Consider the following 24,812-nt stretch of genomic DNA (forward strand, 5'->3'; position numbering starts at 1 on the left):
CAGTTAACACTTTACATGCAACTTTGCCGAGCAGTGAAAGCAAAGCAAAGTCAAGTTCGAGTGGAAAATCACTATTTTTCCCCAAACACGCCCCGTGATCATGTGCTTTTTCGAGGAAGACACGGTAGACTTCAGGGAAAGACTTTCTTCTCCCCTCAGGACTTGAACACACTGCTTTAAGTTGGGTTTTTTTGTTTTTGTTTCAAGCTTTCAGTACTTTTCGTATTTAAGACCAGCTGTCAGGTGTTTGCGTGCTTTTTTTTAACATCTTCGAATAAACGGACCCTTTTAAATGTGTTAGAACTTTGAAAACTCCGGCTTTTTGTGTCCTTTTGTTTACTTTTGGAAGAGAGGACAGTCTCGATCATTGTAAAGGTACGAGTTTGTTTGGTTGCGGTTAAGCGAGTTTTGTTGAGTGTGGTTATATCTGTCATGACACTATTATGGGGAAGTTGGAAGGGGAGAAATATCATTATCATTGCAAGCTGTCAAACTTTTGTTATGTTTATGACTTGGTCTTTGATCGCATTGTCGTGTATCGTCCGAAAATGCTTTCTTCAAACTGATTTCAAAACACGTTCGCGACCCAACACGCTTTGTTTACTTCTATCGCCTGAAGCGAAAGTTTCTTCACCGGTTACCCAATCAGACAGACGGTCTTATATCCTCATTAATATTCATGAGCCAAGACTTGGCGTCAGGACTCGTCAGATGACCACGCCCTCGTGGTTCAACGAATCAAAGGCGTTTGATAAACAGGATAACAGGATAAATTCCATTCCTTCAAGCATTAAAAAAAAAAAATATATATATATATATATATTTCTTTACCTTCTGAATTTCGAGTTAGCACAACTAGTGATGCCAGTTTTACACTGCGGGCGAGGCCAGCCTGTCCTGTTTTTTTAGTAAATAAATGACATTTTAATAAAAATAATTCAATAAAAAAATTATTTGGAATCTATTCATTATAACATGTCTTAATTATGACTGTCATAATTTCAATGCATGGCCTAATTATGATATAAAAAGTAAAAAATTATAAGATCAAATTGAAATTAAAAAGTCAAAATTATGACTTTGGCATGTTATAATTCCAACTTTGTGTCAGGATTGTGACAATGAATTATGAATCAAGTCATATTTTTTTTTTTTTTTTTGTCATAATTTCAACTTTGTCATAATTTTGACTTCATAAAAAGCAAAAAGTTGAAATTGACGTCATTAAGTCATAATTTCACATTTTTTATTTCAGCTACCTCACGATTTTGACTTTTTTATGTCGTACTTTTGTTTTATTTTTAATCTATTAATTATGAAGTCTTGATTATGACTGTCATAATTTCAATTTATTTCCTAATTATGACATTAAAAGTCAAAATTATGACAGACTAAGTTATAATTTCAAGTTGTTATGTCATTAGGACAGAAGTTGAACTGACACAAAAATTATGGGGGAAAGTTAAAATGAAAAAAGTCAAAATTATGACTTTTTTTTTTAAGTTATGACATCACATAACTAAAAAAAAATTCATAATTTCAACTTTTTGTCAGATTTATGGCAATGAATTATTAATGAAGTCAGAATTTCTACTTTTTATGTCATAATTTCAATTTACCATGTCATCATTTAAACATTGTCATAATTTTGACTTCATTAAAAGTCATCTCGAGATTAAATTAAACTTTACGTCATGATTTAGACTTTTTGTCATAATTATTATATAAAAATGATGGCTTAGTCAAAATGTCATAATTAGGATTTACAGAAGCATCTTTTTTTTCTTATGTGTTAGAAATGTGTATATATAAAGGCATATGTAAATGTATGTAAATATGTTCATATGTTTAGTCCTACTTTTTTTCCGTGTGAGGCGAAATATTGTAATATTGTAAACAAAAATAAAATGACTAGCATTTTAAAAACCCAAGTGATTTTATAGCGATTTTCACTGTAAATACTGTTCCAGAAAACAAATGAGTTTTTCGGGTAGATCTAACAGGTACAGAAATTTGAATAAAGTAATCAAATGTGAAAAATTTGCATTTTCATTACTGTATAAATTATATATAGATGGATATTTCTGTAAAGTTGAAAAGGGTAGCTATTTAGTCAAGAGCAGTGAGTAATTTCTTTGTCCTTTGTTTGTTTACATTAAAACACAGCGGGTTTATTAGAGTTCTGCCCCTTTAAGACCGAACGCGCGGCCCCGTTTGAACATGGCTGCGTTCACTCGAGATATTGGCCTAACCGACTTTGTTTACTAGGATACTCACCATGACGGGCGTTTTTACATCATTTTGTGTGAATTCGTCCGTACAGAATAGTGTTACAGACATTTCTTGCCGGAAAGATGAACACTTCGAAACATTTACTGATTTAGTTTGATTTGTTCTGCTCACCCAGAGCCGTCAACAGAATACAACAATGGCAGTTTCATGATTTATTAACTTCCCCTCTCTGAATTGTCCACCAACCCCACATTATGACCTCAGATGACATAACTGATCCTCCGCAGAGAGTCTCGCATGAGCGTCAGACAGACAGGTGTGTCCGGTGGTGTCGGGATAAAAATAGTTATTAGTGTCAGGTGTGAATCATCGCTATTGAGTGTTTACAACCCCAGCTGAGAGTGTGTGACTGTGCATATGTAGTTCAGGAATGTGTGATGTCCTTTGAGTTATGTGTAGAGTACATGTTGTGTGTGTAAGTACGTTAATTCTCTATTTACTCAGCATTCAAAAGACTTGCGTCAACAGTTAAAGCAGATCCACTCAGAGCAGAAGTAAACACCCCCCATTCAGACTAACACACACACTCACACACGACACGATCCAGTTCAACCAGTCACTCTTTCATTAAAGTGCTGTTAATTAAGTGTGTGTGTGTGTGTGTGTGTGTGTAGGAAGGACTGGTGATGCAGAGACTGAATCCCTTTAAATCTTCTCCTCAGGTAACAACCGTTCAAACTCAGTTAATAAAGAAATATTTTTAAAAGCTTCCACTAAATCAATGCTTTTCAATTTTTTTGATCCCACAAATATGATCTTTTAGACACTCGAAGTCAAAATTATGATTTTTATGCCTTACTTGTCATAATTTTGACTTAGTGTGTAATTTTTGCCAATTTTGACATTTCATCTAATAATTATGACCCGGTATGTCATAATTTCTACCTTTCCTCTTATAAATATTACTTTGTATGTTGTAATTTAGAAATTTGTGTCATAATTATGATTTACAAAAAACAAAACAAAAAAACATTCTTATGTACCAAATAAATATACAAAGGCAGTCTTTTTCATGTATAAAGACCACATGTTTACCATGAAAATTAATATTCTAAAATATGTGTAAAAACGTATTTGGAAAATATTTAGTTTTTATTATGTTACATTATAATCATTTAGCATTATTTTAAGTCATAATTATGACCCAGTATGTCATAATTTCTACCTTTCCTCTTATAAATATTACTTAGTATGTCGTAATTTTGAATTCTGTGTCATAATTATGATTTAAAAAAACAAAACAAAAAACAAAAAAAAAACATGTACCAAACCAATAAACAAAGGCAGCCTTTTCATGCATAAAGACCACATTTATACTGTGAAAATTAATATTCTAAATATTTGGAAAATCGTATTTGGAAAATATTTAGTTTGTTACATTATGATGTTTATAATATTAATTGTCATAATTTTGACTTAGTGTGTTGTAATTTGTCAATTTCTACTGAGTAATTATGACTCAGTATGTCATAATTTCTGCCTTTCCTCTTATTAATATTACTTAGTATGAGTCATAATTATGATTTACCAAAAAAAAAAAAAAAAAAGAATCTGAACCAAACCAATATACAAAGGCAGCCTTTTCATGTATACATTTGGAAAATGTTTCATTTTTATTGTTACAGTATTATGATTTTTCTGCTCACTATATTATTGTGCTGTACTATATATATATATATATATATATATATATATATATATATATATATATATATATATATATATATATATATATTATTATTATTATTATTCAATTATATTTAGCATTTTATTTATTATTCCTCAAACTCTTCTCTGTTTCTGGCCGTTGACCAATTACATGTGAACCACAATGAGCAGATTTTTGTACATTCATTGTAAAGTAATAAACCTAATAAATAACCTACTAATAAACCCATTGTAACCTAATAAATCCAACATTATTATTATAATTATTATAAGCAGTGTCTGACCTCAGAGCTCGACGATAACCAAAGCTTCAGTAATACTGACGGTACACAGGTGAGGGTGATACGTGTGTCATCATTATATAAACAGAAAGGGTTTTCTTTTCTTCATCTCTCTCTCTTTACTCGTTTACTTCCTGCAGGAAACGCCTGAGCGCTGCAGTTCCTCCACCGGGACAGAAGAGGCAGCGGCGAGCACAGCGACTGAACACACACACGTCAGGACTTCTACTTCTCAACCCTAACGTTTTTTTGAAAAAGTTTTATATTATTTATTATTTTTTGTTACCAGTTAACTATAATAACCCGAGTAATGTGATTGAAATGTTGGTTGTTTACTTATTGTTGTTTTTGTATTCTCAGGATCCTGGAATGATCATGGGCATGATTCAAAAACTAAATCCATTCAGGGTTTTCTCACAGGTACACACACACACACACACACACACACACACACACACACACACACACACACACACACACACACACACACACACACACACACACACACACACACACACACACACACACACACACACAATCACTTTCACTCACTCACACACACATACTCACACACACACACACACACACACACACACACACACACACACACACACACACACACACACACACACACACACACACACAATCACTTTCACTCACTCACACACACATACTCAAACACACACACACACACACACACACAATCACTTTCACTCACTCACTCACACACACACACACACACACACACAATCACTTTCACTCACTCACACACACACACACACACAATCACTTTCACTCACTCACACACACACACACACACACACAATCACTTTCACTCACTCACACACACATACTCACACACACACACACACACACACACACACACACACACACACACACACACGTACACACACACGTACACACACACACACACACACACACACACACACACACACACACACACACACACACACACTCTCTCTCTCTCTCTCTCTCTCTCTCTCTCTTTCACACACACACACACACACACACACACACACACACACACACACACACACACACACACACACACACACTCACATACACCCACTCACTCACTCACTCACTCACTCACACACACACTCATTCACTCACTCATAGTCACAGACACACACACACACACACTCTCTCTCTCTCACACACACACATTAGGTCTCAGCACTCTCTGGTGTGTGTGTGTGTGTGTGTGTGTGTGTGTGTGTGATCAGCAGTAAATGTTTGTCTGGTTCAGCATCTCTCGTTTGGTTGTAGAGTAAGACGGATGCGGCTCAGAGTGTGTCGGCTGCAGACGTGGTGAACTGCGGTAAAACCCCGGTAAACTGCGTCACGTTTCAGTGTGTTTGACCCCTCAGCAGCAGGAGTGTGTGTTCAGTGTGTGTGTGTGTGTTTCAGGATCACGCCGGGATGCTTCTGGAATCCAGCGCTCAGGTACGAGACTCACTTATTTCTGCAGAACCGGTCCGACAGCCTGTGTTTATGAAATATGACCCGTATGAGTGTTCATATTGAATATTAGAAGTGTTTATCAGTGCATCAGAAGTGTGTCGCTTACGCTTTCCTTTCTCTTTGGTTTGTTTGTGCTAAAGCTAAAACTGTCATCAAAATTAATTCAAGCTATATAGACATTTAAAAAAAAACTCATAATAAAAGTTCCAAAAATGGAATATATTCTGTATATTAATGACACTAATATAACACTAATTTAAACACTACTCTTTTTTGTGTGTAATATCACCAGTGATGATTTCTCTGTTTCTGTGGCTTTTTATTTATTGGAGATTCATTTGCATAACTTCTATTTGACCAAGAAGTCAACAATAGTATTTTTGAAAACTAAAATGTAAATAAAAAATAAAACAAATAAAAATTATATAAAAATAAATTATTACAACATATGAAAAAATACATAGTATAATTGTAACTCTTTTGCATATTTTTTGGCACTGATTCATATATAAAAGAAAATTACTAGTGATTTTTATGAAGAAATCGAATTAAAACAAGTCTATAAAGCCATATTTATATTTGATATATGAATTTCTAAGGCCTGTAAATGATGAACATGATCAAAACTTGTAATTGTACAAACATCCTCTGTCTAATTAACTCAAATAAAAATATAAAACTAATAATAAAAGTTACAAAAAACACAACAAAATGACAAAAAAATTATATATTTAGTATAATATATCAATATATAACATTTTAGTAATTTTGTTGTGTTTTTTGTAACTTTTATTATTAGTTTTATATTTTTATTTGAGTTAATTAGACAGAGGATGTTTGTACAATTACAAGTTTTGATCATGTTCATCATGATATGCAAGTTATGCAAGTTATGCAAATTAATCTTGAATAGAATCAACACTGGTTATATAAACAAAAAAAATAGTATATTATACTATTATATGTTTAAATCAATGTTACTGATGTCACTAAAGTACAGTAACACTGATTTAAACATATAATAGTATAATATACTATTTTTTGTTTATATAACCAGTGTTGATTCTATTCAAGATTAAAGGTATAGCGGAGGATCTTTCCAAATTTTAGATAAGACCCGCCCTCTCCACTTTTTGAAAAGTTTGATTGATTCACCAGAATGATTGACAATTAGGAGGACCAATAGTTTAGACTACCCACCAGGAAGTAAAACATCCTCCGCTATACCTTTAATTTGCATAACTTCTATTTGACCAATAAGTCAACAAAAGTATTTTTAAAATAACTGTAAAAAAAAAAAGAAGTAATAAATAAAAATAACATTATTACAACATATTAATATGAAGAAAATACATAGTATAATATTTACTCTTTTACATTTTTGTGGCACTGATTCATATATGAAAGAAAATTACCAGTCATTATTATGATTTTTCTTTTACATTTTTTTAATGAAAGCAAGTGTTAACCCTATAAAGCCTGTACATGCTGAACATGATCAAAACTTCACGAGTGTTTCTGTGTCAAATCAAGGAAACACAAGAATAACTTTGATCATAGTAATATTTCAGCTGCACTGATTATCCATCATCATTTATTAAAAAAACATGAGTATCAAATATGATCATCAGGCTTTTGAGGAAGATTTATTTGTTAATTTGTCAATCATCATTCCATTGCTTTATATGTTTTAAAACTACAGAGCTTTGATCATAAAACTAAATATCATCTTACTAAGACATATTATTGGCAGATATTGATATTTATATGCATTTTATGTAAGTATTTCATATAAATATCAGTATCTGGAGTAAACTGTATATTTCTGCTCATGTAGAGCTGTTTCTCCTCCATATTCTCATTATGAGCCATCAAAGCCTGAGGTATCAAATATGATACTCAACGAAAAGCACATTTGCAAAACATTTTTTTACAATATTTTGTTTAAAGGTTCAAAAAATGGTTCCATAAATTTTTTTTTTTTTTTTTTCAGATGATTATTTCAGAATGTCTGGCTTTACATGATTAAAATCTTCGTTTTGTTCCAGCCTTCTCCTCAGTATGTTTCATATGTGCTTGTTTTTGCTCACTCTGCAGGTGTGTGACGGAGAGGCGGCTTCATCCTCCACAGACGGAGAGTGTTTGGACACACAGGTGTGTGTTTCATCATATCATCTATATAAACACTCTCCCTTCTCTCCTGTTTGACTCATAATCAGATTTATTTACATCCAGACGTCACATTTACACAGTTACACACATTGTTTGAAAGCAGCTCTACAGAAAATCATGATGTTTATAATATCTTAATATCTTCATGACTTATAGTCGCACCTTATAAAGCTGGGCTATAATATAGTTCATAATATTGTGTGTATTATTTTGATTCAGATGTGTAACGTGTACTTCAACATTTACAGTTTTTCTCAATTGCTAAAACACAATTTCTGAAACCTTGCTCCGTTTTCTGAAGACATTAACCACAACACCTATATAAATATATATATTTAAATTGCTTGAATTTAATGGATCTGAAATGAAAAATCACAATATAATAATCAAACTTTTATTAACAGTTACATAACAAAACATAACATATTTTTAACAATAAATATAAATAATAATACCAAATAATATTATTCTTCAAGTTTTATGTTGCATCAAATAAAATAGTTTTTTAAAAGTTGTGCCAAAAAAATCCACAATTTTGGAGATTTTTGCAGAACAAATGTTACATATTGCAACTTTGGTGTCCTCTCGTATAGGGCTGTCACTTTTGTGAAAAAATCCTGTTCGATTTTTGAGACATAAGTGTTCATTGAATCGTTAGTAAATTGCATATATTTGGCGTTGATCCGTTTTCAACACCAAATATAGGCAAATCCACGGACAACTAAACAGGCATTAGGACGAACGTAAAGAGGGCGCTTGAGACGCGCACAAGTCAGCAATGTGGACTGCCATAACATCAATGAAAAACATTACTGAAGGCTACATATTATGCACTATATTATGCAGAAATAGGCTATGTGTGTGTGTGTGTGTGTGTGTGTGTGTGTGTGTGTGTGTGTGTGTGTGTGTGTGTGTGTGTGTGTGTGTGTGTGTGTGTGTGTGTGTGTGTGTGTGTGTGTGTCAGAACCTGCAGTTGCTGTGTGACGCACATTCGCTGCGGGCGTGTCGTGACGAGCTGGACGCGCTCCGAGAGAAGGCCATTAAAGGGATACTCCACCGTTTTTTCATATTAAACTATGTTATTCCCTTAACTAAGACGAGTTGATACATACCTCTCTCATCTCAGTGCGTGCACTTAATCGCTCTGGCGCTGTTGCAGAGCGATTAAGTGAATAGCACTTTTGGGAGTACTTAGACTCGGCGCAGTAAAAAGTCACGCCTGATCCTCTTCCCACTATTGACAGAAGTGAGAGGAAGAGGATCAGGCGTGACTTTTTACTGCGCCGAGTCGAAGTGCTCCCAGTGCTATTCCGCCATACATTATAGTTATCCTTTTTACCCGCTTAGAAAAGCGCCACGTTTTATTTTGTGTCACCATACTTGGTCGTATAACTACTCGTTTAACTGTTTTTAAATAGGGAAAACGTTGATGTGTTTGGTCACTTCTAAATTCATTGCTGTTAGATACCATTGAATATACTGGGCTAAGCTAAGTGCTATCAAAGTGTCACCGAGCGCCAGAGCGATTAAGTGCACGCACTGAGATGAGAGAGGTATGTATCAACTCGTCTTAGTTAAGGGAATAACATAGTTTAATATGAAAAAACGGTGGAGTATCCCTTTAAAATCGATTCCCTATTTTCGTTTTCGAAACTTGTGTTGGTTGGTCCGATCGATTGTGCAATAAGTGACAGCCCTCTGACATTCTTTGATAGGCAGACGCGTGATAACAGCTCGACCGTGAGTGAAACCTAAGCGCTTGCGCCGGATGGGAGGGGCGGGTGACATTCATTTTCGGTTTACGTTTTCGGCTGTTTTTTTTGTTTCGGCCCGAAACCAATAATGCCATTTTCGGCCGAACATTTTCGGCGGCCGAAATTTCGGTGCACCCCTAGTTCAAAACATATAGTTCTCAGGAAGAAGTACATTTTTATTCTCAAAACAAATTTCATATTTTTCCATCATTGTTTTTTGATGAACGAAAACATGTTCTATCATAGTAGCTCAAAATTTATCAGAAATTACTACTCTGATTTGCTCTTAGCAATTTTTTTTGTGTTCTTCCTCCTCCTTGTACCCCTATTTTTACAGTACTGTACCCTGCATCTCACAAACGTGTCCTTTGTCTCTGATACTGTAATTATTGTTCTTTGTTGATATGAACCTGCAACCAGTCAAAATCTATTGAGCAGTCAGTGCTGTTAACAAATGGAGAGCACAAAGTTCAGGCCATACAATGTGTTCATTGTACAGAATACAGCCTACAATGCACTGTACTACAGTAAACAACACTAAAAGGGACAAAAGTCAAAGGAGTAAACATGTGATCAGTGCTTCTTCTTGTCGTTGGGCATCATTTGAAACAGGTTAAATCAGTTTTGAGTGGTTGTGTTCAGTCAATGACGTGTGTTCTCTATATGTATTTGACTGTTGCCACTTGTGTTTACCAGTATGGATGACATGTGCATTACAGTGCAGAATGTGTTTTGAGAATGAGAATGTGTTTAGAGTTTTGCTGAAAAGTCTAAGTGAGATCTGCAAGCTGTGTTTTACCATATGAAATGGTTTAAGGGATTTACAACAGACTGAGTTCACAGAACTGAGAACTTTGTTCAGCCAATGGGTTTTAGTGTTTTAGCAATTGAGAAAAACTGTAATAAATGTAATGTGTTTGACTCTACAGTATATAGATATATTTTTAGTTAGTTAGTTGTTTACTTAGTTGTTTACTTAGTTATTTAGTTACATAATTGATTAGTTAGTTGGTTACTTAGATGATTAGTTAGTTTTTTAGCTGGTTACTTAGTTGACTACTTGATTATTGATTAGTTAGTTGGTTGGTTACTTAGTTGATTACTAAATTAGTTGGTTACTTAGTTATTTAGTTGATTACTAAGTTAATTAGTTAGTTGGTTACTTAGTTGCTTAGATTGTTAGATGATTATTACTGAGTTCATTAGTTGATTAGTTAGTTAGTTAGTTGGTTAGTTAGTTAGTTAGTTGGTTAATTAGTTAGTTAGTTGGTTACTTAGTTGCTTAGATAGTTAGATGATTATTACTTGGTTCATTAGTTGATTAGTTAGTTAGTTAGTTAGTTAGTTACTTGGTTACTTGGTTACTTGGTTCCCTTTTGTTCGGGAACTCCTACGTCTCGTCGGAGGAGTTTCCAACGAATTGGGATCACGCTAGGGAGACCAATTGCCTTCGAGTGAATTAAAACGAGCCAATAAACATTGGCATGCAACATTTGCATTCCGCGGCCCGCCTACAAGCGTGGGTATAAAGGCGGAAGCAAGCGCATACAGAAACACTTTCTGCTTCGGAGCCGACCAGTTGTGTCCTCTGAGTGTATGAGCGTTTTTGGATTGTGTTTCCGTGAAGCTCAACGAGTCTGCTGTTTCGGGACCTCTTTTGTGTTGGTGTTACGGCGCGGCAGTGATCTTCGCGATCTCCCGGATCCCATCTGTCACTTCAAGCGATCTGCTTTTTCAAAAGAGCTGTTGTCACAGCTGGTATTCGGTTGAGTGCACACAGTGGGCTTGCAGTTTCCCCGCTGTGTTGCCACGTTTATCCCTGCGTGCTTCAGCACACTAAAAAGAGCTTTCTCTGAAAGAGCAACACAAGTGAAGATCGCGTCCTTTTAAGGATGACGTTTCACCCGTGTGTTTCTGGGTACGGTCAATATCTGCCTCCGGTTGATGGTCACGATCGCTGCCTCACGTGTTTGGGCCTCGCGCACGCTGAGGCAGCGTTTGTGAATGAGTCATGTTCTCATTGCGGGAACATGACCATCGCGACACTGAGATTCGAGACTGAGATCCCTCAAACGAGGGGGAGTCCCTTTGGCGATTCCCCGATCTAGTGCTTCTTCTGGTTCAGTTCAGAAAAAGCCTACTTCCTGTGAGGAATAAAGACGCCGGGTGAAAGACCCCCACGGGCCCCTCAATCCTCCGTGTCGCTGCCATCGGACTCTTCGACGGAGACAACCGGGCCATCTCGTGTGGGTCCGGTTGTTTCCTTCGGAGCTCCACCGGAGGACCAGATGTCAATCGCTGCATCGGAGGGAGAGCGGTCATCTTCTGGGGAGGACGACCCGGCTGCGTTGCCCCCTTCGGGTGTGGTGGCGTTGCCCGAGTCGGACCCGGAAATGGCCGCTATGCTTGCCCAGGTGACCGCGAGTGTCGGCCTTGTGTGGAATCCTCCACCGTGTCCCGAACCCTCGCGGCTCGATGATTGGTATCTCGGGGCGGGCCGTGCTGGTTCTCAGCGCGCCGCCCCAGTGCCATTCTTTCCGGAAGTGCATGAGGAGGTGACGAGGTCGTGGAAGGCCCCTCTGGCGGCCCGACAGAGATCGACTCCCTCCTCCTCCCTCACCACTCTCGATGGCGGGGCAGTGAAGGGATACGAGGGCATCCCCCCAGTGGAACGATCTGTGGCGATGCATCTGTGTCCCAAGACCGCGTCCACCTGGCGGGGTAACCCCTCGCTCCCCTCCCGCGCCTGTAGGTTCTCTTCCGGTCTGACAGGAAAGGCCTATAGTGCGTGTGGAGAAGCTACTTCTGCCCTGCATGCCATGGCGCTTCTCCAGGTTCACCAGGCGAAGGCGCTATGCGACATGCAGGAGGGTGGTATTGACCCAGGGGCGCTCCAAGAGTTGCGTACGGCGACGGACCTTGCCCTACGGGCGACGAAAGTCACTGCACGTTCCCTGGGTCGGGCGATGTCCACTCTTGTGGTCCAGGAGCGACACCTGTGGCTCACCCTGGCTGATATGAAGGAGTCGGACAAGAGTAAGCTCCTGAACTCCCCCATATCCCAGGGTGGGCTCTTCGGCGACGCGGTGGAGGATTACGCCCAACAGTTCTCCGCCGCCCAGAAGCAGTCGGAGGTGATTAAACACATCATGCCACGGAGACAGGGTGCTGCTGCCCAGTCTTCACCGGCTGCGCCTCCGGCTGCTCGTCGCCGAGGGCGCCCTCCTGCCGCCGCCTCCGCACCTGCTCAGCCTAGGCAGCAGCCTTCACCTAGGCAGCAGGCTGCCGGTCGCAAGAGAGCTGCCCAGCCTGCTCCCAGCGCCTCTAAACCTCCAGGCAAGAGGAGAGGGAAGAGACCATGAGACAGGCGACCCAGGGGACATACCTGCTGCTCTACGGGAGTGTGCCTCTGCACCACTCCTTCCCCCGGAGGAGGGCCGGGTGGAGAATCTTTGGTTTCCTTTTGTTTCTGTTCCGCTGCTGGCCAGCAGACCAGCGGTACCCAAAGTTTCAATAAAAGAGCAGTTTCTATTTTCCCTGGGTCACACACGGTCGAGACTGGTAGTCCAGGTCGACGCTCATTTGCCTCGCTGCTCCCAGTCTCCTCCATCCAAGAGGGCCAGAATGACAGTGTGCACCGCCACGTTGCCTCGCCGCTCTCATTCCCCTCGTCCCAGTGCGCAGATGACAGTGATGCCGCCCCGGCCTCATCACTCTCATCTCCCGCTGGGCAGGGAGGTGCCGAAACCTGGACTCGATCCCCTCGGGCATCGTTCCTCGTTTCCCCTCCCTCCTTCGCCTTGGGGCAACGAACAGTCGAACGCCTCCGTGCCTTCCCTGTCGTCTGCCCCCGTGTGGAAGCAGGTTGGTGTTGCACTTCAGACCCAGTCTCCACTTCCGGCCGCTTCAGTGCCTCCGGAGTCGAGTCCCTGCTTTCCACCTCGCTGCCCCACCCCGGGTACGCCGGTGGTCCGGGTCGGTTCCCTGGTACGGTTCTTCGAAGCCTGGCTAGCGCTTCCCAGGCCGTCCCGGTGGCTCACCCGTACCATCCGGCTCGGCTACGCAATTCAGTTTGCTCGCCGGCCTCCCAGGTTCAGGGGCGTCCACTTCACCCATGTGCGGTCAGTGGATGCCCCTGTCTTGCGGAAAGAGATCGACGTCCTGCTGGCGAAGGACGTGATCGAGCCGGTCCCTCCAGCCGAGATGAGGTCTGGGTTCTACAGCCCTTACTTCATTGTACCCAAGAAAGGCGGTGGGCTACGGCCAATCCTGGACCTGCGGGTTTTGAATCAGGCCCTGCACAAGCTCCCGTTCAAAATGCTCACGCAGAAACGCATTTTCGAATGCATCCGTCCCCAGGATTGGTTTGCAGCGATCAACCTGAAGGACGCGTACTTTCACGTCTCGATTCTTCCTCGACACAGACCGTTTCTTCGGTTTGCTTTTGAGGGTCGAGCGTATCAGTACAAAGTCCTACCTTTCGGGCTGGCCCTGTCGCCCCGTGTCTTCACAAAAGTCGTTCCCATGAGAGAACATGGCATTCGCATTCTCAACTATCTCGACGACTGGCTTATAATAGCTCACTCGCGAGACCTGTTGTGCGAACACAGGGACAGGGTGCTTCAGCATCTCAGCCGGTTGGGGCTTCAGGTCAACTGGGACAAGAGCAAACTCTGCCCCACGCCGTATTGGCCCAACCGGACTTGGTTTGCAGAACTTATGCTCCTCGCGACAGCCCCTCCTTGGCCGATTCCGCTGAGGAAGGACCTTCTTTCTCAGAGACGGGGCACTCTATGGCACCCGCGTCCAGACCTCTGGAAACTCCATGTCTGGTCCCTGGACGGGACGCGGAGGTTCTAGGTGGCCTACCACAGGCTGTGGTAGACACCATCACTTCCGCTAGAGCCCCCTCTACGAGGCGCCTCTATGCGTTGAAGTGGAACCTATTCGTCGGTTGGTGCTCTTCCCGCCGGGAAGACCCCCGAACTTGCCCAATCAGTGTCGTGCTTTCCTTCCTGCAAGATGGGTTGGAGCGAAGGCTGTCTCCCTCCACCCTCAAAGTGTATGTTGCCGCAATAGCCGCACATCACGATGCAGTAGAAGGTAAGTCTTTGGGAAAGCACGACCTGATCCTCAGGTTCCTCAGGGGTGCTAGAAGATTGAACCCTCCTCGTAATCAGCACCCCGTACCCTCTTGGGATCTGACTTTAGTGCTCAGAGCACTCCAGAATCCACCTTTTGAGCCCTTGCATGCAGTCGATTTGAATATTCTGTCAATGAAGACAGCTCTCCTGCTCGCTTTGGCATCCATCAAGAGGGTAGGGGACCTGCAGGCATTTTCGGTCGACGAATCGTGCCTAGAGTTCGCGCCGGACTTCTCTCACGTTGTTCTGAGACCCCGGCCCAGATATGTGCCCAAGGTTCCTACCACTCCTTTTAAAGATCAGGTAGTGAACCTGCAAGCGCTGCCCACGGAGGAGGCAGACCCAGCCCTGGCTTTGCTCTGTCCTGTTCGCGCTCTGCGCTGCTACATTGACAGGACCCAAAGCTTTAGGACCTCAGACCAGCTCTTTGTCTGTTACGGAGGCCAGCAGAAGGGGAAGGCTGTCTCCAAGCAGAGGTTAGCCCACTGGTTAGTGGATGCTATCGTCCGGGCTTATGAGTCCCAGGACGTGCCTTGTCCACCTAGGTTGAGGGCACACTCTACTAGGAGTGTTGCTTCCTCCTGGGCTTTGGCTCAAGGCGCCTCGCTGACAGATATCTGTAGAGCTGCGGGCTGGGCAACACCCAACATGTTGGCTAGGTTTTATAGCCTTAGTTTCCTCCCGTGTACTTGCTTCGGCCAGTAGCGCGAGGAATTAGGTTAGTGTCGGCTTGCTACGCCATTCTCGCCCCAGGGGCCAGATACGTGCGTTATTCTGCTCCGTTGGTTACCCAACAAACGGCTAACCTCGTGAGTTCATCCGTCATCCCGTCCGGCGACAGGCGAGGCGGATCGCCGGTCGCCAGGCCTATTCCTCTCTGTTGAGCTGAATTCAGGCTGGGGTCCTATGTAGTGGTCCCTACTGCGACCCCATAGGTGTTTTCCACGTTCGGTTACCCTCTGGGTTAGCCAGTGTCTTCCCCTTGACAGACTCTGTCTGTCGTCTCTGCTGAGTACGCTCCCACCCTCCGGGCTGGGACTACCTCAGAGACTGCCGTGTGTTCACTACCCTACAGGCTAGTGCACATGTGTTTTCCTAGTGCCTCCCTTCGGGTAGGTTTTGGGCTCCGCAGCGTTCCCTTCTACATCTTGGGCACGCTTTCCCAGTGTTATCCAATGTCCACTGAGCGGGTCTTGCGGAACAGCAGTGTGACTCTTCCCAGCTAAGCTTCCGCACATAAGAGATAAGTTTCAAGAAACTGCGGCTGAAGCTTAGGCAGGGCGCTGGAAGGGGCCAGCATCATGGCGTTTTATTAGGGATCCCAATTCGTTGGAAACTCCTCCGACGAGACGTAGGAGTTCCCGAACGAAAGGGAACGTCCCGTCGCCATGCTGCTGTACCTTCGCGGAGGACTGGACACTGTTCGGCTCCTCAGCGAAAAGCGTTTGTGTATGCGCTTGCTTCCACCTTTATACCCGCGCTTGTAGGCGGGCCGCGGAATGCAAATGTTGCATGCCAATGTTTATTGGCTCGTTTTAATTCACTCGAAGGCAATTGGTCTCCCTAGCGTGATCCCAATTCGTTGGAAACTCCTCCGACGAGACGTCTCCGTTCCCTACTCAGGGAACGAGGGTTACCATACGTAACCGAGACGTTACTTGGTTAGTTAGTTGGTTAGTTAGTTACTTAGTTACTTAGTTATTTAGTTACATAATTTATTTAATTAGTTGGTTACTTAGATGATTAGTTCGTTTTTAGCTGGTAACTTAGTTGACTACTTAGTTATTGATTAGTTAGTTGGTTGGTTACTTAGTTGTTTAGTTAGTTGATTAGTTAGTTAGATAGTTAGTTAGTTATTCTATTTTATTATTAGTTGCTTAGATAGTTAGTTGATTATTAGTTGGTTCCTTGGTTGATTAGTTAGTTAGTTAGTTGGTTACTTAGTTATTTAGCTGGTTACTTAGTTGATTACTTAGGTAATTAGTTAGTTAGTTAGTTAGTTAACTTAGTTATTACTTAGTTGACTACTTAGTTATTGATTAGTTGGTTGGTTACTTAGTTGATTACTTAGTTAATTAGTTAGTTAGTTAGTTAGTTAGTTGCTTAGATAGTTAGATGATTATTAGTTGGTTCCTTAGTTGATTAGTTGGTTGCTTAGATAGTTAGTTGATTATTAGTTGGTTAGTTAGTTAGTTAGTTAATGACTAACATACAGAATCATATTTGAGCTGGAGCTTCAGTGGCTGTTATTGTTTTCATTTACATGCAAAAACTCTTGTGTAAAATTCACATCTTGTGTGTCTTATTGCAGAAGGTTTGCGTTGTTGTTGTAAAGTTGATGCATCAGTGTTTTGTGCGAATCCGGGATCATCACTGTGTGTGTGTGTGTGTGTGTGTGTGTGTGTGTGTGTGTGTGTGTGTGTGTGTGTGTGTGTGTGTGTGTGTGATGTCCAGATCCGCTCTGCTGAAGTTCAGACTGCTGTCGGCTCCAGTGACGGGAATCCTCTGGACGATGAAGACGTATGTGTAAACTCACATTTGTTAGTGTTTTTTGAGCATGTTTGCTGGCAGAGAACTGAGTTCGTCTTGCATTGACAGGATGAAGAGGGTTTGCTTGATTGGTGGAGAACAGTGGAAGGTATTTTCTTTAAAGTTCAGGCGTGTTTTAAGAACGTTTGAATTGCATTTGACCTTGTTTTATTCGTCAGGTTGGGGCGAATGGAACGAGTCGAAACAGTTTACTGATGAAGATGGAGAACGGTGAGAAAGATTTATAATTATATCACATTTTCTAAGAAAAAACTACCCTTCCTTAAGTGTTACTGCGATGTATTTTATTATATAAAAACGTACATATTGTAGCTTTAAGTAAAAGTCAGTTAGTTACAGTAAGTTAAATACCTCTCTGTCTACCAGAGCGGTCGAAGCGGTTGCTAACCGGGTCTTCATGGCCGCCAAGTTATTCGTTCACCTGGTGAACCAGCGGGAGGCGTCTCTGCATCAGCGGATACTGGAGCTCCTGGCTTTAGCCGACGCGGCCGACACTTTCCACAAGAAGACGGTGACCGCTAGCGTCGGCGGAGGGGTGGCTAGCGTAGCCGGGAGCATCACCACCATCACCGGCCTGGTTCTGGCGCCCTTCACCTTCGGGACGTCCCTCATCGTGACGGCGGTGGGCATCGGTGTGGCGACGGCTGGTGGCGTGACCTCGGCCTCCGCCAACATCACGGACACGCTTCACTCCAACACCGACCGCAAGAAGGTGGAGAAGATGATCCAAGACTACCAGCACCAGATCCAGGATATTAAAGAATGCCTGGACTTCCTGCAGGTCAGAAGCCAACATGACCAACATGTTGTTTTAGTAGAATTATTACTAATTATTAATTATTTAGATGTATTTAGAGGTAGTTTTGATACTTTCTGCTTTTATTTTAAATATTAGCTAGCTTTAGGCATTTTGTTGCGTTTTTTTATTTTATTTTATTTTTTATGTATTGTGTTTTAGTTATTTTGGTATTTTAAGTTAAACTGAACATAAATGAGAAATTTTGCCTTGGCAACTAGATAAAACAAAAAAAGTTTAAGATAAACATTAACAAAGAATATATATATATCATAATTTCAGAAATACCATTTCAATATACTATATATATATAAATCATATTTCAAGTAACAACATTTTTTGTATGGTTTTAGTTAACGTTAAACCTGATACTATACTGTTTTTTTATGCATTTTTGCTATACTATATATCTTATTTATTATTTTTAAAAATGCTGTTTTTTTTATAGTTATTTATTAAGCATAAAATCTTAATTTTTATACATTTTTCAAAAATCAAGACTTTTTATCATGTCATTTTGCTTCAAGTAAATGTCTCTTGATTTAAAAAATTTTTTTAAATGATATTTGCATTGTACAACAAAAAGACAAAAATACTGAGAACATCTTCTTTAGCAATCTTTCTACAAAAAAGCACTGGTGTTTATGTGAGCATTCTTTTATTACAGTATATAATCGTCCCTGATCTTCCTCTGTTAGTGTGGATAATTTCACACGTTTCTGTTGTATGAATGCAATGGCCAATCAGGGGTGTGTTCCCTGTACAACGCTGTAACTCGTGCTTCACTATCATAGTACGATACATCGTTGAAGAAATCAACTAGCTAATCACGACTGTTTCCCCAAACCATATTTTTGCAAATTGGTCGTTCAACCGCGTTGGTTAATGATGTCACGCAGGCGGTGGAGTAATAACTTATTTTAATAAAACTGTTTGAGATCGAATTAATGCTATATGTTTTGATATAAATTACAGACATGGCATCTGAGGACTATTTCTAGTTTTGCCCTCATAGAACGTAACAAGGCGTAACTTTTATTGGTGATTATTCTTTACTGTAAAACTGAAATACAAACAAATAAAAGATGTAAATATATATTACAGGAAAACAAATACAATAATACTGTTGGATAACGGTCAACTGTTTGCACTCATTTCAATCCATTCTCTACAAAGTTCGTTTCAATATTGTAATCAGTTCAATCACTTATTACATTCAACAATCATAAATTAATTATAGCAGAATAAACATGTTAATTGTTTTCCGAGGCTAAACTGTTAGAAGATCGCATTTGTAAGCTGTGCTGTGATGTTTTCCTTTCTCTGTTGCACTCTGAACATGTCATATTTCAAAATAAAAGTCCAGGAGGAAATAATTCACAATATAACGAATTAATTAGTACAATAAAATAAACCCAAAATACCATTTCAATTTAACACAGTTATTTTGCTTTATTCCAGATTCAATCATAGACTCGTTCTTGCGTACTAGAGCACGTTCGCACATGCGCACTCTTCAGAAACAATGCTTTAAATCTCTTGACAAACTAAAAGACGTAAATGACATTTGTATGTATTCTAAATAAAACATATAGATTGTACTGAATGTCAGCTTGATTTGTTTGCTCAAGATAATGATTTATTAAGTCCACATGTCAGGCAAACGAGAAACTCTTCTTCTAACCAGAGGTCGAGAGCTGTCGTTACACACACACAACTCTGCGATGCTGTTTGCGAATGTTCTGGTTTCGGGAAACACAGACTCGTTGAACTGCTGATAATGAAGGAAATTGAGAACATAGTTGGCTAATGATGCTTTTGAGAAACTCACCCCAGAGTCGTTTAAAGGGATAGTTCACCCAAAAATGACAATTAGCCCATGATTTACTCGCCCTCAAGCCATCCTAGGTGTGTATGACACTCTTCTCTCAGACGAACACAATTAGAGAATACAATCCCTTCCAAGCTTTATAATGGCAGTGAATGTTTTTTTCTGTTTTGAAGTCCATCAAAGCGTCGTCTGCCGGAAGCTAGTTATTTTAGTCGATAAGGTTTTAAATATGGATATTTTTCTTGCATGAATGCATCGCTTCACTTCAGAAGGCTTTTATTAACCCTTGGAGTCTGTGGAGCACTTTATGATGGACAGATGCACTTTTATGATAAACAGATGCACTTTTATGATGGACAGATGCACTTTTATGATAAACAGATGCACTTTTATGATGGACAGATGCACTTTTATGATGAAAAGATGCACTTTAATGATGGATAGATGCACTTTTATGATAAACAGATGCACTTTTATGATGAACAGATGCACTTTAATGATGGACAGATGCACTTTTATGATGATAGATGCACTTTTATGATGATAGATGCACTTTTATGATAAACAGATGCACTTTTATGATGGACAGATGCACTTTTATGATGATAGATGCACTTTTATGATGATAGATGCACTTTTATGATGAACAGATGCACTTTTATGATGATAGATGCACTTTTATGATGAACAGATGCACTTTTATGATGAACAGATGCACTTTAATGATGATAGATGCACTTTTATCATGGATAGATGCACTTTTATGATGAACAGATGCACTTTTATGATGATAGATGCACTTTTATCATGGACAGATGCACTTTTATCATGGATAGATGCACTTTTATGATGAGTAGATGCACTTTTATGATGGATAGATGCACTTTTATCATGGATTGATGCACTTTTATGATGGATTGATGCACTTTTATGATGGATAGATGCACTTTTATGATGGATTGATGCACTTTTATGATGGATTGATGCACTTTTATGATGGATAGATGCACTTGTATGATGATAGATGCACTTTTATGATGGATAGATGCACTTTTATGATGGATAGATGCACTTTAATGATGGATTGATGCACTTTAATGATGGATAGATGCACTTTTATGATGGATAGATGCGCTTTTATCATGGATAGATGCACTTTTATGATGGGTAGATGCACTTTAATGATGGACAGATGCACTTTTATGATGATAGATGCACTTTTATGATGGATAGATGCACTTTTATGATGGACAGATGCACTTTTATGATGATAGATGCACTTTTATGATGGATAGATGCGCTTTTATCATGGATAGATGCACTTTTATGATGGATAGATGCACTTTTATGGACTTCAAAACAGAAACAGCCATTCACTGCCATTATAAAGCTTGGAAGAGCCAGGACATTTTTTTATATAACTCTGATTGTATTTGTCTGAAAGAATAATGTCATACACACCTAGGATGTCTTGATGGAGAGTAAATCATGGGCTAATTTTCATTTTTGGGTGAACTATCCCTTTAAGATTAGATTAGTCACTGGTGATGCAGAAATCTGCTGATTTTCTCACTCTTCATCCTTCTAATAAATGTCTGGTCTCTCCAGGCCGGGATGTTGACTCTGGAGGAGTGGAACTTCGAGCAGTACGTGGACAGCATCTCCAGAAAGGCTCTTAACCAGAACGTGAAGCACGTGCTGAAGGAGGGCGGCCGGGCCGGGAAAGCTCTTCTGGTGAACACGGAGAACCTCATCAACACCGTCCAGGTGCTCAGCGTCGCGGGAGGAGCAGCCAAAGCCGCGCAGGTGCTCAGCGTCACCACCGGCGTCATGTCCGGACTCTTCCTCGCGCTCGACCTCTTCTTCCTCGCCAAGGGCTCGCTCGAGCTGCGCAAGGGAGCCAAGACAGAGTTCGCCGCCAAGATCCGAGAGGTTTGCAGAGAGCTTCGGGATGGACTTCAGGAGCTGAAGAAAATACAACAGCAGCTGCAGAAAACCCTGGATGGGGTGGAGATGGTGGAAGACGAGGATGAGGAGGAGGAGGAGGATGAAGAGGAAGACGTGGAACGAGAATCAGAACTGACAAAAGAGTTCAGCTAGAGGAATAAGCAAGAATACGCACAAATAAAATAAAATAATTATTATTTAATAATTTTTATTTATTTCATTTGTAAGTTGCTTTGGATAAAAGTGTCTGCTAAATGCATAAATGTAAAAACAGATCAAATAAAAATAAATACGTTTTTATAATACACTAGCGGTCTAAAGTTTGGAATAATTACGTTTTTTTTTTATGTTTTTGAATAAATTAATAATACTAAGAGCCATTATTAATAATTGTGATAAAGATTAAGCATTTTAGAATGATTTCTGAAGGATCATGTGACACTGAAGACCTCCAGTCTAATGATGCTGAAAATTCAGCTTTGATCACAGGAATAAATTACACTTAACTATAGAAACTTCACATAGAAAACAGCAGAAGAGAAAATGGTTATTATTCCAAACTTTGGACCTTTCACGTATATATATATATTTATTATAAATCTAAATATTTCCGCTGTTTGCCAAAGGTCATTAGACAGTAGTTTAGTGTAATGCGATTTAAGTGCACTGGTTATGCTATTATGAGTCTTATGGTTACAAATAAGGACAATTCAAATAACGATAAGAGATGATAAGTAACTCTTCTATATCATATGCAATGAACAACATAGTGCCATTTATATACTGAGACATATTGTGATATTGTTATAATATACTTTTTATTTTTTTATTCTCTTATTTATTATTCTCTATTATTTCTCAATGTAAATGTGTAACTGCTCAGGTATGATGGGTCTGTATATCTTACATTTTCAGCTGTGTATATGTTCAGTTCAGTGGTTGTTAAAGTAGCGTCACATGATACATGTTTCCTTTCTCAGCACTGGTCAGGACGGACCAATCACAGATTACTTAAATATTTCTATAGATACTTCTTTCCAACCCATTATGTTCTTTCTGTCACTACTAGAGGAGCAGATGCACCAAACCTGGGACTCAAACCCCAGTATTTTATTGTAATTGGGTGATATCGCATATATGTCCAGTTCATATTTGCTGCATGTCTTCCAAATGAATCATTGTACCAGATCAATAAGTCATTGACTGTACAAAACGGGTCTTTAGAAGTCAAGTCAAATTGTTTCAAAGCAGCTTCACTGTAATAAACAGGAAAACAACAGTGTTAATGTTGCAACATTTTTCAGTTTATGAAACTAATTCAGCTGTAAAGCACTTCTTAAAAGACAAGTGTCATCATTGAGCTCATTTTAGCTAAAATTTCGTTCTCGATGATATTGCTGAATTTCAATTGTTTTAAACCTTTTTCTTTCTCTTTTAAAACTATTTCCCACTAGGCATCATGTCTAACCTACAGGTTGATCCGTCAGCCCATTAAAATTGATGTTCACATGACATGTTTTACAGTTTTCTGTCAGTGTTATGCTGTAATTGATGGTTAATGTACACCGCGAGACAAATGCCACACATGCCATTCTAAATGATTGATCACATTTTCCACATTTTTTCAAGTTTAAAAATAGCTTGCATTGAATAGTCAGTGTTGGAAAAATGTTTGGTACGGTGGCCGAGAGAGCTCAACATCTTCATCAGTTTCACAACACATGTGTGCTCCAAATACTCACAACACAACCAAATACAGAAACGCGATGCAAAAGTTCACAACACAAACAAATCAGAAACGCGCTGCAAATAGGACAGAACACAACGGAAATGTTTCCGGGGAAGCCAATAAGTGACGGACCCGACTGGGACGTGCTTACCATAGATATTACATAGAGACTAGATGCCCTATTGGCCGCTGGGCACTGAGAAATGCGGCCGCCATCTTAAACCGGTCGTATTCCTAGTTTCGTTGCGTGGCAGCAGTGAAGATGCTAGAGCACTGTGGAGTATTTTCCTGTTCTAATCGGCGGACCATAGCAAATAGTGCCCGGGGGATTACTTTTAACATTACCGTACTATTGGTTGTATTTTGTGAATAGAATATTACCAGATAATTGAGAAGGAGCAAGGATCTTTGATATTACTATACTGAAATCGTAGCCAGCTAACGTTAGCTAGGCATTGTTTACTGCACCAGCCGGTGTTCACCTGACATGGAGAGGTGGGGTAAAGTAATAATTACAAGAGCTTCTCGGTTATTTTAGTCCCGTCCGAATGTGCATAATCATTATGGACAATGTCAGTAAAGATTACGGCGACTTTTACCTTCTGTAAAAAGGTCCAGGAAAATTACCTCAGGTAACGTTTATATTAATAGACGAGACGTGCGAATAGACCCTCTGTAAATCAAGTCATTTCGTGTTTAAAAGTAGTTTCCTGTGGTTTTTCCAGTATTGAGACGCTTGAAAAGGCATTCAGTTGCGTTCTGGACACTGGGAGAAGTCTCCCACAAGTGTTTTCTGGCTCCCTCAACGCAAGTGTTTTCCACATACCATTCAGATCAGAAAGAAGTTCGAAAGCACTTAATTGTAAGAGGCACGAAACTTACTTTTAGCGCAATTCAATCTGAAGTTGGTTAATTGTTCGACCGGACATAACTGTTTTATATATATATAGGTTATTTGTGTTTGCACACGTGATATCAGGAAGCAATGTAAATGTAAAACACACACGTTTCTTCAACTTATTAAAATATCTTACTTTACTGCAACTATCTGTTTCTGCTTCTTTATCATATTTATAGTGTGTGATTTATAAAATACCTTATATCCTACATCACATATTTTGATTTTGGACGTCTGGTCACTTTATATCTTAAATCAGAATATT

The 24,812-nt window shown here is 39.9% G+C and overlaps 1 protein-coding gene across 2 annotated transcripts; it reads left to right on the plus strand.

The window, feature by feature from the left end:
- Positions 1 to 80: 80 nt before the first annotated feature.
- apold1b (apolipoprotein L domain containing 1b) lies at positions 81 to 23,432 on the plus strand. Of its 2 annotated transcripts, XM_082161607.1 has the most exons (12): positions 81 to 375; positions 2,907 to 2,954; positions 4,382 to 4,456; positions 4,602 to 4,661; positions 5,532 to 5,594; positions 5,673 to 5,708; positions 7,824 to 7,880; positions 17,251 to 17,316; positions 17,395 to 17,434; positions 17,505 to 17,556; positions 17,713 to 18,127; positions 21,582 to 23,432. In XM_082161607.1, the coding sequence occupies exons 2-12, from the start codon at positions 2,919 to 2,921 to the stop codon at positions 22,071 to 22,073; spliced, it is 1,392 nt and encodes a 463-aa protein (XP_082017733.1). In that variant the 5' UTR covers positions 81 to 375; positions 2,907 to 2,918; the 3' UTR covers positions 22,074 to 23,432. The 2 variants fall into 2 exon arrangements, with proteins under 2 accessions (XP_082017733.1, XP_082017734.1); XM_082161608.1 differs by lacking the exon at positions 5,532 to 5,594.
- Positions 23,433 to 24,812: the final 1,380 nt, after the last annotated feature.

This window comes from Leuciscus leuciscus (assembly GCF_965113295.1).
Source record: "Leuciscus leuciscus genome assembly, chromosome: 2".
Lineage (NCBI taxonomy): Eukaryota > Metazoa > Chordata > Actinopteri > Cypriniformes > Leuciscidae > Leuciscus > Leuciscus leuciscus.